The sequence below is a fragment of the Streptopelia decaocto genome, assembly GCF_964273445.1.
Source record: "Streptopelia decaocto genome assembly, contig: HAP1_SCAFFOLD_58, whole genome shotgun sequence".
NCBI classification, from domain to species: domain Eukaryota; kingdom Metazoa; phylum Chordata; class Aves; order Columbiformes; family Columbidae; genus Streptopelia; species Streptopelia decaocto.
The window spans coordinates 545,855-562,102 of record NW_028115117.1 but is presented as its reverse complement, the minus strand read 5'-3'; the positions used below and the strand labels follow the sequence as shown (position 1 = coordinate 562,102).

Below are 16,248 nucleotides of genomic sequence, written 5' to 3'. Positions count from 1 at the left end.
GGACAGGATCTGACTTCCCGTGGTACAAGGTCAGGGCTTGGCTTTTGGTTAAAGAAACACAACCAGGTTTCCACAGCATCAGAGACATCTTTACTTTGCTTTTCCTGACCTCCAGTTTTCTTCCCTAACCAAACCTGGATATTGTTTCTCAGTAGGTTCCCTCAGTGAGACCTGTTAACATTACAAGAAACTTTGAAGTTTGAATCTAACTTTGACTTCTTGAGAAGTTTCATCACCTTCCTCCAGGGTCTGAAGGTCCATGGACTCAGAACCAAACCCACCAGAGGGGTCATTAAAGTGCCTTGTGCTGCTCCTGTGCTGCTGAGCTGGGCTGGGCTCCTGGGACACAGGGAGCTCATGGCAGCGGCAGCGCTGCAGAGAGACAGCTCTGCCCAGGAGCAGCTCCTCTGCACACGCAGCAGGGCTGAGGGCTCTGCCTGGGGATCTCAGGAGACGAGCAAGGCAGAGAGAGATTAAAGGTGGTCAGGACTGGGAGGGTGACTGAGAGCTCACTGGAGGAGAAACCTTTGCAGCCCTTGCCATGGTAAGTCTCTGGTGCAGGGCAGTGCAGCTGTAGCTCCTGGAGGCATCTCCTGAAACTGGCACAGGCACAGCTGGTGGATCTGTAAGGACGGGGCTCTTGTCAGGCCATGTTGAACACTGTGAAGCCGGGTGAGCACCCAGGGGTGCCCAGGGCTGTCCTGCAGAGCAGGGTCCCGGCACCCCAGGGCTGTGCCGGGCAGGGACTCTGCCGCCTGCCAGGGTCAGCGCTCAGCCTGCCCGGGAGATCCCATGGCAGCAGCTGTGGGGGGAAGGAGCGACCCCCGGCAGGGCAGGCAGGGAGCTTGTGGGGTTGAAGGGGGCTGTGTGGGTCAGGGCTGCTCAGAGCTCCAGATCCCCCACAGATATGGCAGAGGGTCCTTCTGAACAACAACATTGATACAGCAACAGCTGCAAGGGAAGGAGTCTGTGCTTTCAGTTTTCCACTCTTGCTCGTCTGGGTGTGCAGTGGGAGATGGGGATTTCTTTCTCTCTTTGGAGCAGACACTGAGACCCCAGTTCTCATTAGGACTTGTCTGAGCTGCTCCTGAGCCCCTGCACACACAGAGCTGCCCCTGGGCAGTGCCAGGAGGTGTGAGCAGGACAGAGCTGAGCACACAGCGGGTGGGACGGGGTCTGTGACACTGACAGGGAGCAGACCAGGGACAGACACACAGCTGCAGGCAGCACAGACATGGGCAGGGAGAGGGAGCTGCAACCTGAAACGCTTGAGACAGGATTAAGGACCCACCTTCCATCCCCCGCAGTGCAGACACATTTCCCAGTGCAACCCCTGGTCTCCTCTCCTCCCCAGCAGACCCTCTGCCCCAAAGCCATGGGGTCCAGGTCACGAGTCTCCACCTCAGGAGCCGGACCTCCAGGTGAAGGGTTCCTGCAACGTGGTACACAAAAAAGGTGCTAAAAGTACTTGCTCTCCAGTGTCATTATGTGAGTGGCAGCAGCACAGCCGGGTCAGAAGAAGGTTCCACAGCATGCCCGTCTGCCTTTCTGTCCTTGCTTTATTTTCTGGTAGCACTGCAGTGTCCTTCCCTGTTTCTCCACCTGTCCCTGCTGCTCTTGCTCCCTGGGGTTGGGGTGCGAGTGTCGGTCACTTCTTGTTCTGACATTAACTCAAGGGGTCTTGCCACAGAGCAGTGTTCATGGAAACCAGATGCCCAAGCTGTCTTTTAAGCTGTGATGAACAGATTTTTGTCACTTGGTAGAAAGAGAGAATGCGCAGAAACATCCCTCCATCAGGGAGGGGGTTTTCCATGAGAAACAACATGATATTTTCCCCAGAGAACTCTCCCCTAACTTGTCACTGCCTTTTCCTCCTTGTACAGGTCCTCATGCCCACAGGCAGCCAATGTCCAACAGCAGCTCCATCACCCAGTTCCTCCTCCTGCCCTTCACAGACACACGGGAGCTGCAGCTCTTGCACTTCTGGCTCTTCCTGGGCATCTACCTGGCTGCCCTCCTGGGCAACGGCCTCATCATCACCACCATAGCCTGGGACCAGCACCTGCACACCCCCATGTACTTCTTCCTGCTCAACCTCGCCCTCCTCGACCTGGGCTCCATCTCCACCACTGTCCCCAAATCCATGGCCAACTCTCTGTGGGATTCCAGGGTCATTTCCTATGCAGGGTGTGCTGCCCAGGTCTTCTTTGTATTTTTCTTGCTTGGTGCAGAGTATTGTCTTATCACCATCATGTCGTACGACCGCTACGTTGCCATCTGCAAACCCCTGCACTACGGGACCCTCCTGGGCAGCAGAGTTTGTGTCCACATGGCAGCAGCTGCCTGGGCCACTGGGTTTCTCAATGCTCTGCTGCACACGGCCAATACATTTTCACTGCCCCTGTGCAAGGGCAATGCCCTGGGCCAGTTCTTCTGTGAAATCCCCCAGATCCTCAAGCACTCCTGCTCACACTCCTACCTCAGGGAACTTGGGCTTCTTGTGGTTAGTCTCTGTTTAGCATTTGGGTGTTCTGTGTTCATCGTGGTGTCCTATGTGCAGATCTTGAGGGCCGTGCTGAGGATCCCCTCTGAGCAGGGATGGCACAAAGCCTTTTCCACCTGCCTCCCTCACCTGGCCGTGGTCTCCCTGTTCCTCAGCACTGCCATGTTCACCTACCTGAAACCCCCCTCCATCTCCTCCCCATCCCTGGATCTGGTGGTTTCTGTTCTGTACTCTTTGGTGCCTCCAGCAGTGAACCCCCTCATCTACAGCATGAGGAACCAGGAACTCAAGGAAGCCATGAGGAAACTATTTCAACACTCACTCCTTCAGGTTTATAAGGTGCACTTCATCTCACTAGGGCTGCAATAGAAATAGCCAGGACTAACTTTTCTTCATATGTATCTATATTTTTCAATAGTGCTTTTTCTGGGCTTTGTGATTTGGTTCATGTCTGTAATAATAAAATTCTTGACCTCCTATGTGTCTTTACTTGAACCAAAGACATCATGTACATATGTATATGCACTCCTTTGTTTTTTATAAACTAAATAAATAAAGCAGTTGAAAACATTTTGTCTCAGGTCCCATCTCTTCACTCTCCTCTGGAGCTGAGGGATCAGCCCCAGGATGCAGGAGGGTCCAGGAGGCAAACGCTGCCCCATGGAGGAGCAGCCCTGGTGGCCTTGGGGCTGCTCATGGGCACCTCAGTTGTCACTCCCTCTCTGCTGCCTGTGACTCGAGGCTGCTGCTTCCCTGGAGCCATGGCCAAGGATAACAGCAGGATGCTGCCTTTTCAGTGCTGGTGTCTCCTCAGAAAGACATCGATTTTGTTGAACCTGCAGTGGAACTGGAGCACAGGAGACTGGAGGAGAGCAGATACTGGTCTGCAGTCACATCACACACTGCCTACTGGTCATCTATGGATATCACTCCTGTCCTTCTAACCTTTGTGTGCAAACATGACCAAGAACACACTGACACATCCACTCTTTGAATTTTGAAGTGGGGATGGGGCAGGATTGGAAAGGCAATTTTAAAACAAATGGCTGTGCCCTTGGATTTGTGGGGCTCCTAAGGTCTCATGTAACTTGAGACAGTCCTGTTGTCCCTACAGTGGCATCCCTGAGGCTGCAGACAGGAGCAAGCCATGGGAACCACTTGATCAGAGCTGTGTCTGTGCAAACAGCACCATAAACACAGGGGCTCCTCAGGGCAGGGCAGAAGACTGGACGCCTCTTCCAAAGCTGGTGTCAGGAATACAGCCCAGGTGCTGCTCCCTCAGGAGGACTCCTGCTCTTTTGGGGTTCTTGATGGATTCAGGGGGACAGGCTCAGAGTCCCAGGGGGGTGTGTTAGGGACCAAGGACTGAACTAAGAGCTTCCTTCTTGTTTGCACATGTCCAAGAAGGTTGTAACAGGTCTCGGACTTATCTGTCTGTTGCTGTCCCACCTGCAATAGGAATGACTGCAGATGGTCTCGTGAAGAGGAACTGTGTGCACCCAGCAGAGCTCAGGGGATCTCCAGGGACAGCATGGGAGGAAACTTTGGAAGGAGGGGCAGGTTACTCAGGAGGAATAGAAGAATTCTGTGAGGTTATGGAGGGAGAAAACTAGAAGGGCCAAAGCCCAACTAGAGCTACACCTGGGTACTGCTGTCATTAACAAATGGAGGGCTAAGGACAGTCTCCATCCCCTGATGGATGCAGAGGGAAAAACAGTGACAGAGGATGAGGGAAAGGCTGAGGTACTAAATGCCTTCTTTGCCTCAGTCTTCAATAGTCAGAACAGTTCTGCTCCAGGTACCCAGAGCCCTGAGCCAGAAGACAGGGACAGGGAGCGGAATGAAGCCCTAATAATCCAAGAGAAAATGGTTGGTGACCTGCTACACCACTTGTACACCCACAAGGCTATGGGGCCAGATGGGATACACCCAAGGGTGCTGAGGGAGCTGGCCGAGGGGATCACTGAGCCACTTTCCATTACCCACCAGCAATCCTGGCTAACTGGGGAGGTCCCAGTTCACTGGAAGTTGACAACATGAGACCCATCTACAAGAAGGGCCAGAAAGACAATCTGGGGAACTACGGACCTGTCAGTCTAACCTAGGTGATGGGCAAGGTCATGGAGCAGATGATCTTGAGTAACATCACACAGCACTTACAAGAGAACCATGTGATCAGGTCCAGTCAACATGCGTTTATGAAAGGCAGGTCCTATTTGACCAACCTGATCTCCTTCTATGAGAAGGTGACCCAACTAGTAGACGAGGGAAAGGCTGTGGGTGTTGTGTACTTAGACTTCAGTAGAACCTTTGACACTGTATCCCACAGCACCTCCTGGAGAAGCAGCAGCTCATGACCTGGATGGTGTATCTGTGATGGGTAAAGATCTGTCTGGAGGGCCGGGCCGAAAGAGTTGTGGTGAACGGAGACAATACCAGTTGGTGACCAGTCAGGAGTGGTGTCTCCAGGGCTCAGTATTGGGGCCAGTTCTATTTAATCTCTGTCAGTGATCTGGATGAGGGGATCGAATGCACCCTTAATAAGTTTGTAGATGACACCAAATTGTGTGGAACTGTTGATCTGTTGGAGGATGGAAAGGCCGTACAGAGGGACCAGGACCATCTGGATCATTGGGCTGAGACCAACTGTCTGAGGTTTAACAAGCCCAAATCCCAGGTGCTGCAGCTGGGTCACAAAAACCCCAGGTAGCGCTACAGGCTCAGGAAAGAGTGGCTGGAAAATTGCCTGGTGAAAAGGGATCAGGGGGTGTTGATTGACAATTGGCTGAACATGAGCCTGTGTGTGCTCAGGTGGCCAAAAAGGCCACCAGCATCCTGGCTTGTATCAGGAATAGTGTGGCCAGCAGGACTAGAGAAGTGACTGTGCCACTGTTCTTGGTGCTGGTGAGGCCGCAGCTTGAATCCTGTGTTAAGTTTGGGGTTCCTCATCATAAGAAGGATATTGAGGCACCAGAGAGAGTGCAGAGGAGCGAACAGAGCTGGTGAGGGTCTGGAGCACAAGTGTGATGAGGAGCGGCTGAGGGAACTGGGGCTGTTCAGCCTGGAGAACGGGAGGCTGAGGGGAGACCTTGTCACTGTCCACAACTGCCTGGAAGGAGGTTGAACATGGAGAGGGTTGGTCTCTTCTCCCAAGTAGCAAGTGATAGGACAGGAAGAAAAGGCCTCAAGTTACATCAGGGGAGGTTTAGATTGGATATCAGGAAAAAATTCCTCCCAGAAAGTGTTGTCAGGCATTGGAACAGGCTGCCCAGGACAGTGGGGGAGACACCATCCCTGAAGGGGTTTAAAAGGCGTTTAGATGAGGTTCTCAGGGACATGGTTTAGTACTAGATTTAGGTGGTGGTTGGACTCAATGATCCTGAGGGTTTCTTCCAATGAAATGATTCTATTATATCAACTGGAAAATTCTTCTATCACATCTTCTACGTGCTCCTCACACACCTGCCTCTTTACCTACAGTCCTGAAACTTACCTAATTAAGCACTCAAGACTTGAATACCAGATGTAAATGACGAAAGCACCATGGCTCTATCAGTCTGGTCTGATACCTGCCCGTCCCAGGCAAACACCTCAGGTACACGGGGGCCTCTCGAGGTTTGCACTGGGTGCTTATAGTGAGACCATGGAGCTCAGCCCGAAAACCTGAGAACTCCCCTCAAACCTTGAAAACCAAACTAAACCAAAAACAAAAAGAACAAAAAAAAAATCCACATGATTTTTTTCATCAGAATAAATAATTCAAAATTTCCAATAAAATGTCTGTGGAATTTCTATCCTTCCAAAATATGAATTTTCAGAATGTGTATGGACTGTGGGAGATGAAACGTTGGCCTTTCCCTGTGCTTGCAGTGCCAGAACTCTGTCTATCACTATGTGTATTTAATCCCCTGGACATCCAGGAGTTTCCACCTGTCCTTCCCCAGCTCACCGTGTCTGAACTCATCTCTTCAGAAGCCTGGCTGGACATTTGCACTTTCCATCGCTCCCCAGAGGTTCTTCACCTCTCACTCTTGGCTCATTCAGAGCCTCTCAGCTCTCACTCTGCTTTGAGCTTCAGGCAGGTAAAGTCTTTCAGCAGTTGCTCTCCTACTCCCTACAGGCAACTCTTCAATTATGGCAATGGACCTCACTGGAAACTACTTAATTTAACCATAGAACTGAGAAATATCATTAAGTTCTATTGTGTTTTCTTTTTTTTGTTTTTTAATTTTGTTTCTTCTAATTAAAAATTCCCTGGTGCCTGTTTACATCCAGTTCTATAAGGAAACATGAAGCAATTCCTGCGAAGAAGCTGTAACAATCAGTGCAAACTTCAGTGCAGAATCTGATGTAAAGAAATGTGCTGGAAATCCCAGGGGCCAATGAGCAGAACAGGGAGTTTGGGTAGCTGGTTATAGATTTCCTGCTGACAGTCTGAGCAGAGAAACATTCTTCACAGAACTGCTCTGTTTATTTGACACCTTTTAGGTCTCCTCCTCTGCCTGTATTTTTATTTTCTTGTTCCTCCACCTCTTCCTTCTTCCAAAACCTTTCCAAGGGAAAGATTCCTGGAATCACAGAGCAACTCAGGTGTGAACATCATCTTGTCTCACTGTTCTGCTCAGGGCAGGGTGACCCAGGTGAGGTTGTCCAAGGCCTCTGCCCAGCTTTGCACCATCCCAAAGAGGCTGAAGGTTCACTGCGTCACATCATACAGGGGGAGAATAGAGAGGTTCAAAGAGTGTTGGCCCAAGTGCTGGTCCCTGAGGGATCCCACTGGTAACTGGCTCTATGGGGGACTTGGTACCACTGGTGACATTTGGGCTTCATCATCCAGCCAACTTCCCATCCAGCATCCACTTCTTGACCCAGAGAGCACCAATCACATTATAAGGACACCACAGGAAACCATGTCTGACACCTTGTGAAATTCCATGTGCACAATGTGCCTTTGTTTCCCTGCCCATTTGGGTTCAGCAATCCCTTCCTTGTTTTCCAAGTGCCTGGACATGGCTGCAGGAAGACTTGTCTTATTTCCTTCCCAGGGACAGAGGTAGGCTCACTAGCCCATAATACTCACAGTTCTCATTCCTGCCCTTCTTGAAGACAGGTTTGACAACTGCCTTTTCCAAGGACCTGATTACCTCTCTGGTTGCTCTGACACATTTGAGACCACAATCCAGACTCATGGGTAAGGACAACATAGCAGACAGGAGCATGTGAGATTGATCTGTCTGGGCCAGTGGGGTTTGTTCTGGAGTCACACACAGAAATGTCAGGTTCTGTCAGGTGTCCACATCAGAGCTGGCCTCATGGGCTCCTTATGCACCCAGGGATGTTCAGAGACAGAGTCTGTCCCTTTTACTCACAGAGGCAGGAGTCACATTGTCCCTCTGGCCTCCTGTTGCCACTCCCAAAGGACGGGAGAGACCTCAGCCCTGTGGTGTGTCACCTGCTCTGCACTCATCTGACATGTCCCACGTCACGAGGAATGGACACAGGGACATTGGTTAAAGGAAGCACGTCCCAGTGCTGCATTCAAACAGTTTCCATGCAATGTTATTCCCAATGAGAAATGACCTAGAGACCCTGTCTGTCCCACAGGCCATCATGGAACCCAAGGAATAGCTGATGGTCTTTGTGCTGACTCAAGTTCATGTCAACTCATGTACCTGTTCTGCATGCTCACATCCCATCTGTACAATGCAAACATGGATTTCTGACCTACTCATTCAGTGTAATTACATCGAGGGACAAAGACCAGAGCTGGAAATGGTGGTTGTGAGGGATCAGTCCATGGTGACTGTCCTGGGGCTCCTTCCACGGGGTGTCCAGTGCACAGCGGCACAGCCCAGCCCCTGCTCTGCTGGTCCTGCAGGTCTCTGGCAGGAGCCTGGCTGTGAGAGGACACTGCTGTGTGCCAGCCCTGCACACACACACTGTTTATCTGCACAATGGTGTTTTCATCTGTGGGACACTTACGTGTGCATGTTCTTGAGAGAAACTTGAAGACTATCTAAGCCTTCAGGCACTGCCCTAAGAAAATCACATTTCTTTATAAAAGTACTGTTATGGAAGCCAGCTCTGTGACACAAGCACCCATTGCCTGTCCCTGCCTGCGCCCACAGGACTGACACACAGCAGGACGGTGACCAAGCTGCCAGAGCACTCAGGCCTTGCACCAACACCAGGGATGAGAAGGAGAGTGTGGAGTGGAACCAGAACAGCTCTGGAAGAACAAGCGCTGCTGCTCCCTGGCAGGGCTGCCATGCCAGAGCTGTTTTTCCCTCCATCCACGCACAGGAACTGCCCCTACAGCTCCAAAAAGCCCTTGCAGGAAGGATATAGTGAAAAACAAGTCACTAAAGAGCCCTTTATTCTGTTTAGAGACAAGGAGAGCACTGCTGCTCATTTAAGCAGCCAACAGTTAGAAAAGAAAAGCCAGCAGTGAATTAGAAAGGGGTTGACAACATTATCACAATAAAAAAACAACCAACAACACCAGAAATTCCAGTTGACAGGCTGGGCTTGTAATTAGCTACATTAAAACTCCTGTATAGAAGAAGATGGCCAGTTTATTGCTTCAGAAAACAGAGGGATATGAGTTTGCACAGGGCATCCTTGAGCTCCTGGTTCCTCATGCTGTAGATGAGGGGGTTCACTGCTGAAGGCACCACTGAGTACAGAACAGACACCCCCAGATCCAGGGATGGGGAGGAGCTGGATGAGGGTTTCAGGTCAGCACATGTGCCAGTGCTGATGAACAGAGAGACCACGGCCAGGTGAGGGAGGCAGGTGGAAAAGGCTTTGTGCCGTCCCTGCTCAGAGGGGATGCTCAGCACGGCCCTGAAGATCTGCACATAGGACACCACGATGAACACAAAACACACAAATGCTAAACAGACACTGACCACAAGAAGCCCAAGTTCCCTGAGGTAGGAGTGTGAGCAGGAGAGCTTGAGGATCTGGGGGATTTCACAGAAGAACTGGCCCAGGGCATTGCCCTTGCACAGGGGCAGTGAAAATGTATTGGCCGTGTGCAGCAGAGCATGGAGAAACCCAGTGGCCCAGGCAGCTGCTGCCATGTGGACACAAGCTCTGCTGCCCAGGAGGGTCCCGTAGTGCAGGGGTTTGCAGATGGCAACGTAGCGGTCATATGACATGATGGTGAGGAGACAATATTCTGCTGTGATCAAGAAGACAAACAAAAAGAGCTGTGTCATACATCCCAAGTATGAGATGGCCCTGGAATCCCAGAGGGAATTGGCCATGGACTTGGGGACAATGGTGGAGATGCAGCCCAGGTCGAGGAGGGCGAGGTTGAGCAGGAAGAAGTACATGGGGGTGTGCAGGTGCTGGTCCCAGGCTATGGTGGTGATGATGAGGCTGTTGCCCAGGAGGGCAGCCAGGTAGATGCCCAGGAAGAGCCAGAAGTGCAACAGCTGCAGCTCCCGTGTGTCTGTGAAGGGCAGGAGGAGGAACTGGGTGATGGAGCTGCTGTTGGACATTGGCTGCTGATGGTCATGGGAAACCTGTCATAGGAGGAAAAGACAGTGACAAGTTATCACTGACTCTGAGCAAAATCAAAGCCATTTCTCACACACCCTCCCTTGCTCCACTCCCCTTGTCCTTTTCCAGACCTTCCACCAGCTCGGTGTCTGAGCCCTGGGTGGTGCTGGCTGGAGGTGCCGTGAGGAGCAGGGCCTGTGCCCGCTGGCTGCCGACGAGTCAGCCCTGCTCTGCAACAGTGGGGTCATGGGAACGGGGGGCAGGGGCCAGAACCGGGGTTCAGCTTTGCCAGATTGAACCACAACATGTCTCACCCTTTCCTAAGGTTTCAACACCCCACGTTTCGCCCAGGACACATACAGCTTGTTTCACAAACCCAATAGCATTTTATCCATCACAGCATCTCTGTGATTCTGCATGGGGCTTTCAGATACACACAGATGCTGTAGGACACGTTTGCATCCTGGATGGAAGCTCACAGCTTAGAAGGAAACCCCAGGAAGATATCCAAGTGTCCTAATGCTGGCATTTGTTTGAGGGAGACTCAGCTCATTCCCCAGCCCCACAGACTGCATTGCCCACAGCCCACAGGTCAGAGCAAAGCTGGGACACGTGTGCCCATGGACACACCTGCAGGAAAGGACCCACAAGATCAGGCTGGGACTCTGCAGCTGAAACTGCCATCCCCAGAGAGCCTGACAGCAAGAACAAGATCCCAACAGCAGTGACCCAGAGCAGGGGAGCAAGAAGGACAATGCGGTGAGGGTGGGTGTGAGAGAGGCCAGGGCAGAGGCAGCCGGGCACTCAGACAGCGTCACCCTTCCCCAGCTGTGCAGCCACCTCCCAGACACCAACAGTGCCGGGCAGCTGCTCTCAGCCCCTGTGCTCTGCAGAGGAACTGGAGCTCTGGCTGCACAGGAGCTGCTTCATGCCTTGGAGCCCCCGGCCCTGAGGGCAGAGGCTTTGCTGGGTGGGACAGGAGGCCAGGGGGCTGCTCACAGGAGGGGTCTTCACTGCAGGGGGTCACAGGGACTTTTCTCTGTTCTCCCTCCCATAACAATTCCGGGTTTGGTTTCCTCTCATTTCTGATCATTTCCCTGCTGCCTGGAGATTCTCCCCTGGGAGGTGTTTCCCTGTCCATGTCTGTTCCCTGTCAGTGCTCACAGACCATCCCACCCTCTGTGCCCTCTCCCTGGCCCTACAGATCCTGCCTGTTCACAGGGCACTGCCTGGGGGCCTCTTCCTGTCTGCAGGCTGGAAAACAGGACAGGTCAGACTAAGGCTGACGGGTCCATCAAAGGTGATGCAGGTGCTGTGCACAGGCAGAGGGGTGGGGAAGGGATGTCATGAGCCTTCTGGCAGATGTACTGATCACTCAGAGCTGCAGGTCAGGAGTCTCAGTGACTTGTTAAAGCATGAGAGCTTTTTTCATTTTATCCTTTCCTGCACCCCCCACCCCTTGGGAGAGGAAACTGAGAAGACAGGCGCAGGAAAGCTCCTTATCTGTCTGGTAATCCTTTTATTGATCTTCTCTTTGAGGCACCTCTTGGAAATATCCTTGAGGTGATCTGGAGTTGTGAGCAGCCCTGACCCACACTGCACCCTTTCCACAGCAGAACCAGCTCTCCTGTCCTGATTAGGGGTCACTCCTTCCCCCCACAGCTGCTCCCCACAGCACCGTGAGGATCTCCCCGGGCAGGCTGAGCGCTGACCCTGGCAGGCGGCAGAGTCCCTGCCCGGCACAGCCCTGGGGTGCCGGGACCCTGCTCTGCAGGACAGCCCTGGGCACCCCTGGGTGCTCACCCGGCTTCACAGCTGTTCAACATGGCCTGACAAGAGCCCCGTCCTTACAGATCCCACCAGCTGTGCCTGTGCCAGCTTCAAGAGATGCCTCCAGGAGCTACAGCTGCACTGCCCTGCACCCAGAGACTTACCGTGGCAAGGGCTGCAAAGGTTTCTCCTCCAGTGAACTCTCAGTCATCCTCCCAGTCCTGACCACTTTTAATCTCTCTCTGCCTTGCTCGTCTCCTGAGATCCCCAGGCAGAGCCCTCAGCCCTGCTGCGTGTGCAGAGGAGCTGCTCCTGGGCAGAGCTGTCTCTCTGCAGCGCTGCCGCTGCCATGAGCTCCCTGTGTCCCAGGAGCCCAGCCCAGCTCAGCAGCACAGGAGCAGCACAAGGCGCTTTAATGACCCCTCTGGTGGGTTTGGTGCTGAGTCCATGGACCTCAGACCCTGGAGGAAGGTGATGAAACTTCTCAAGAAGTCAAAGTCAGATTCAAATTCCAAAGTTTCTTGTAATGTTAATGGGTCCCACTGAGGGAACCTACTGAGAAACAATATCCAGGTTCAATTAGAGAAGAAAACTGGAGGTCAGGAAAAGGAAAGTAAAGATGTCTCTGACGCTGAGTAAACCTGGTTGTGTTTCTTTAACCAAAAGGCCAAGCCCTGACCCCCAGCCCTGGGAAGGCAGATCCTGTCCCTCCCACATTGCCCAGGGCCCTTCCTGGACAGTGTGATGTGGGGCTGTGCAAGGCCAAGGGCAGGACTATGGTCCCACACCTCCCAGGTTCCTGGGTGGGGACAAGGAGGCCATGAGGCCCCTGTGCTGCAAGGACAAGGTGTCTCCTCACAGGCATCAGAGGTGCAGACAACAGCCACAGCCAAGGGGAGAAGGAGCTCATGTCTGGTGGGGCTTTCAGCCTCTTTCCATCCCTTGATCATCTCCACGACAGCCTGTCCTGTGCTGTGGCATCCCCTGCACCTCTGTCCCTGCAGGCTGGAGACATCCCCCCTGCTGCCCCACCTTGCTCTTGTCTGAGCATCTTCCTTCCTTTGCTGAGATCTCTCCATCCTCCCCAGCTGTCCCTTGAAGCACAAAGCCTTGGGCTGATGCAGACTCCCTCTGCTGACCTGCTCCACCACAGCACTGCCCTTCCATCACATTCCTTTCTGCTCATGTCCAGCCTGGACCTCCCCAGCTGCACTCTGGGCCATTATTTCTTTCTCATGCTCTTTCCCACTATGAAGAAACCTCCACCACCTCTGAAACCACCCTTCAAGCACTCTCAGGCTACTCCTGCACTGCTGCAGCCTCCCCAGCGCTGCTGGGCCAAAGCAGCCCAGGTCCCTCAGCACCCCACACCATGTGCACAAGGTGCTGAACCTGCCTTGGCACAGCCCTGCACTCTCCAGTTCCTCCCTGCTGCTCCAAACTGGGAAGCCGCACACTGGCACACACCCGTGTGTGTGGGTCACACTAGTGCTGAACCGAATGGGATGAGAACTGCAGGTGTCTGGGTCCCCACGCTCCTCCTCATGCAGCCCCGTGTGCAGCTGCCTTGTTCATGGTGAGCGTGCACCACGGGCTGGTGTGGGGACCTTGCAGTGCCCAGGCCCTTCTCCTCAGGGTCACTGCTCAGCGTGTCAGGTCCTGCTCTGTCCTGATCAATGGGGTTATTGTTCTGCCCTGATACAGAACTGGCCACTTCCCCTTATCAAACTTCAGATCTTTCTCATGGGTGAATTCCAGATTTCCTCAATGTGATGACTCTCTCTGGACAGAAGCTCCATTCGCTCAGCTGTTAATGTTTCCATGCAGATGGCTTATCTTGATTAGGGTGTCTCTCCCAAAATAACAGGATAAGGAGTTACAAGGCACTACAAATACCGTCTCCTGGAGAAACTGTGGAGTCTTGGGTGTCCAGTACTCATAATGCCAGATGTCTGCACTTTGAGGGGAAGTTTCCCTTCATGTGGTAGAGCAGCAGGAATACGTGGAGCTCTGCCTGGGGACAGACAATGTCAGCTGAACGTTGAGGAGTCAGCATGAGAGGGCAGAACAACATGGGCAATGTTGTGGTGACTGGACATCAGCTACAGACTCACTGATGAGGAAGACGAGTGAGATGAGGTCTCCTTCAGACAAATGAAAGAAGCCTCATGTTTCCAGGCCGTGTCCTCGTGGCAAACCTGAGATATCCCAATATGTGCAAGGATCCGGCCATCCAAGAGGGTTTGGAACCCATTGACAACATCTTCCTGACGCGTGTGACTGAGGAGTCAGTGGGGTGAGGTGCCCTGTGGGACTTCACACTTACAAACCAGAAAGAGTTGGTCAGGATGGAACAGTCAGGGATGGGAAAGTGGAGCTGAGGCTCCTGGGAGATGAGAACAAGGCCAAGAGCAGGATTTCAGGAGAGCAGGATTTGGCCTGCTGAGGGACCTGCTTGGGTCCTATGGGATATGACCTTGGTGTCTGCAGTGCTTTTCTCTCACATCTCCTCCCTCCTGTCTCCCACCTGCTGTTGTGCAGCGTTTTTTACCCTTTCTCAAATACAATATCCCAGAGGTGCTGCCGGCATCACTGAGTGGCTCAGATTTGGCCAGGAGTGGGTCCATCTTGGAGCAGCTGAAATCAGCTCTGTCTGACATTGGTCAAACTCCTGTTGTCTTTTTAGAGAGGTGACAACTGTAGCACATCAACACCTACCCCCAGTTCCAAGACTTTGTCATGTAAACCCAACAGAGAGTGACAATGTGTTGGGTGTTACAAACTACATGATCATGTAGAAGAAATGGACAAGATCTCCTGTCAGCAACTCACGGAGGAAGTCTCCAGTCAATGAGCAGGTTCCTATGGGGAACTGTAATTGCTCTGATATTCACTGGCCAAGCAAAGTGGCAAGTGCCAACAGTCCAGAGGATCTCGGGCCAACTGCTTAACTTGTCTGCATCATGGGCCAATGAGAGTGATGCTCACCTGGATCTGGAACTGGGAAACAAGGAAACCCTGGTGAGGGATGTGAACATCAGTGTCCACCTTGGCTGCTGTGACCAGGACACAGAGGGTCCCAGGCACCAGAGGGGAGGGAGGAAGGCCAGCAGCAGAGCACAGGCTGGTGGGCTCCAGAGGAGAAGACTTGGACATACTGGGGAATGGTGGGCAAAGTGGTGACATGGAAGTAGGTCTGAAGGGTGAAGGAGCTCAGGAAATCTGATCAGTCTTACAGGACAGGCTGCTCCAAGCACAGGAATGATCTATCTGAGAACCAGTGAAATGAAGCATTTATCTCGTAGGCTGCTCCGCTGCACTGATGGAGCTCCAGGGCAAAAGGCAGCACACAGGAGGTGGGAGCAGGGGAAGCTGCACAGGAGGAATTTAGAAACCTTGTCCATGGATGTGGGGATGATGACAAAGCTGCCCTGGACTTGATACCTGCACGGGAAGGGCAGCAAGATGAGGTGACAGAGCTTCACTTGCAGTAAGAGAATAGACAGGGTGAACGTGGGCCTGCTGCTGAACTTCATAAGAGTAGAATCAGACAGGACTGAGGTTCTTCATGGCTTCTTTGCCTCCATCTTCACCAGCAAGGTCTCCTGGGACCTTGTTCCTGAAGGCAGGAGTCTGGAGAACACCCAGGAGTGGATGGGGCTCAAGTCAGGGGTGACCTGAGCAAACTCAGACACCATTACAGAACAGGAGATGGGTCACTTGACCAGCTCCTGAACACAAGTATCGCTGTGCTGTGGCACCTGAGATTGCCAAGAACACCCACCTTTGATCCAGAGGAGTGTGACTTCTCTTGAGCTGTCCTGGCCTGTCTCCTCACTCACATGGTGATTTAGGCACCCACTTTTCTGACATATTCAGTCTTCATCACGAGATGCTGCTGATGCCACCTGTTCTGGAAAGAGAGGGAAGGGCGAGCAGGGAAGGAAATAGAAGAAATTTGGCTTAACTGCTATTTATTGTGGAAATGCTCTCTGTTTGGCTGTTCCTGAAATCTCTCTAATCATCCACACCAGACTTGAAGCCTTTAGGAAAATGATGCACAGATCCTTGGCTTCTAAGAGCATTTTAGATGTTCATGAGCCCTCTGCTGCCATGATCCTGAACTGCAGATGCTGAAAGAATGAACAAACCTCTAATGAAGTGAAAGGCAGAAGCAAACCCCAAGTTTCTGCCATGTGAGCCCTTGATGCTTGTTCATCACCAGAATGGCTGAGCCCTGACCCCTGGGACCTGGTAGATTTTTCTCAAGTGTTTTTCAAGGCTTTTCCTGTGGTCAGTGTGAGTGTTTTGTGTTTTGGGGGTGGTGTTTATGTCAAGTGCTGTAGCTTTAACTTCAAGGCTCTGGTTTTCTGTGGAGTTGGAAATGCCCGTGAGTTCCTCACAACTCATCCAGCTTCTTTTATTCACCTGGCAATGGTCACCAGTCACCTCAATGTCCCAGTCCC

At 52.4% G+C, this 16,248-nt stretch overlaps 2 protein-coding genes across 2 annotated transcripts; one reads left to right on the top strand and one right to left on the bottom strand.

The window, feature by feature from the left end:
* Window positions 1–1,906: 1,906 nt before the first annotated feature.
* Window positions 1,907–2,872, top strand: LOC309452943 (olfactory receptor 14J1-like; the record flags this gene model as incomplete). Its single annotated transcript, XM_082077594.1, has 1 exon — window positions 1,907–2,872. One exon carries the CDS (start codon window positions 1,907–1,909, stop codon window positions 2,870–2,872), a length of 966 nt encoding a protein of 321 aa, XP_081933720.1.
* Window positions 2,873–8,878: 6,006 nt separating this feature from the next.
* On the bottom strand, window positions 8,879–10,011 carry LOC309452918 (olfactory receptor 14A16-like; the record flags this gene model as incomplete). The annotated part of the gene is made up of 1 exon (XM_082077575.1): window positions 8,879–10,011. One exon carries the CDS (start codon window positions 10,009–10,011, stop codon window positions 9,079–9,081), a length of 933 nt encoding a protein of 310 aa, XP_081933701.1. The 3' UTR covers window positions 8,879–9,078.
* Between the last annotated feature and the right edge of the window lie 6,237 nt (window positions 10,012–16,248).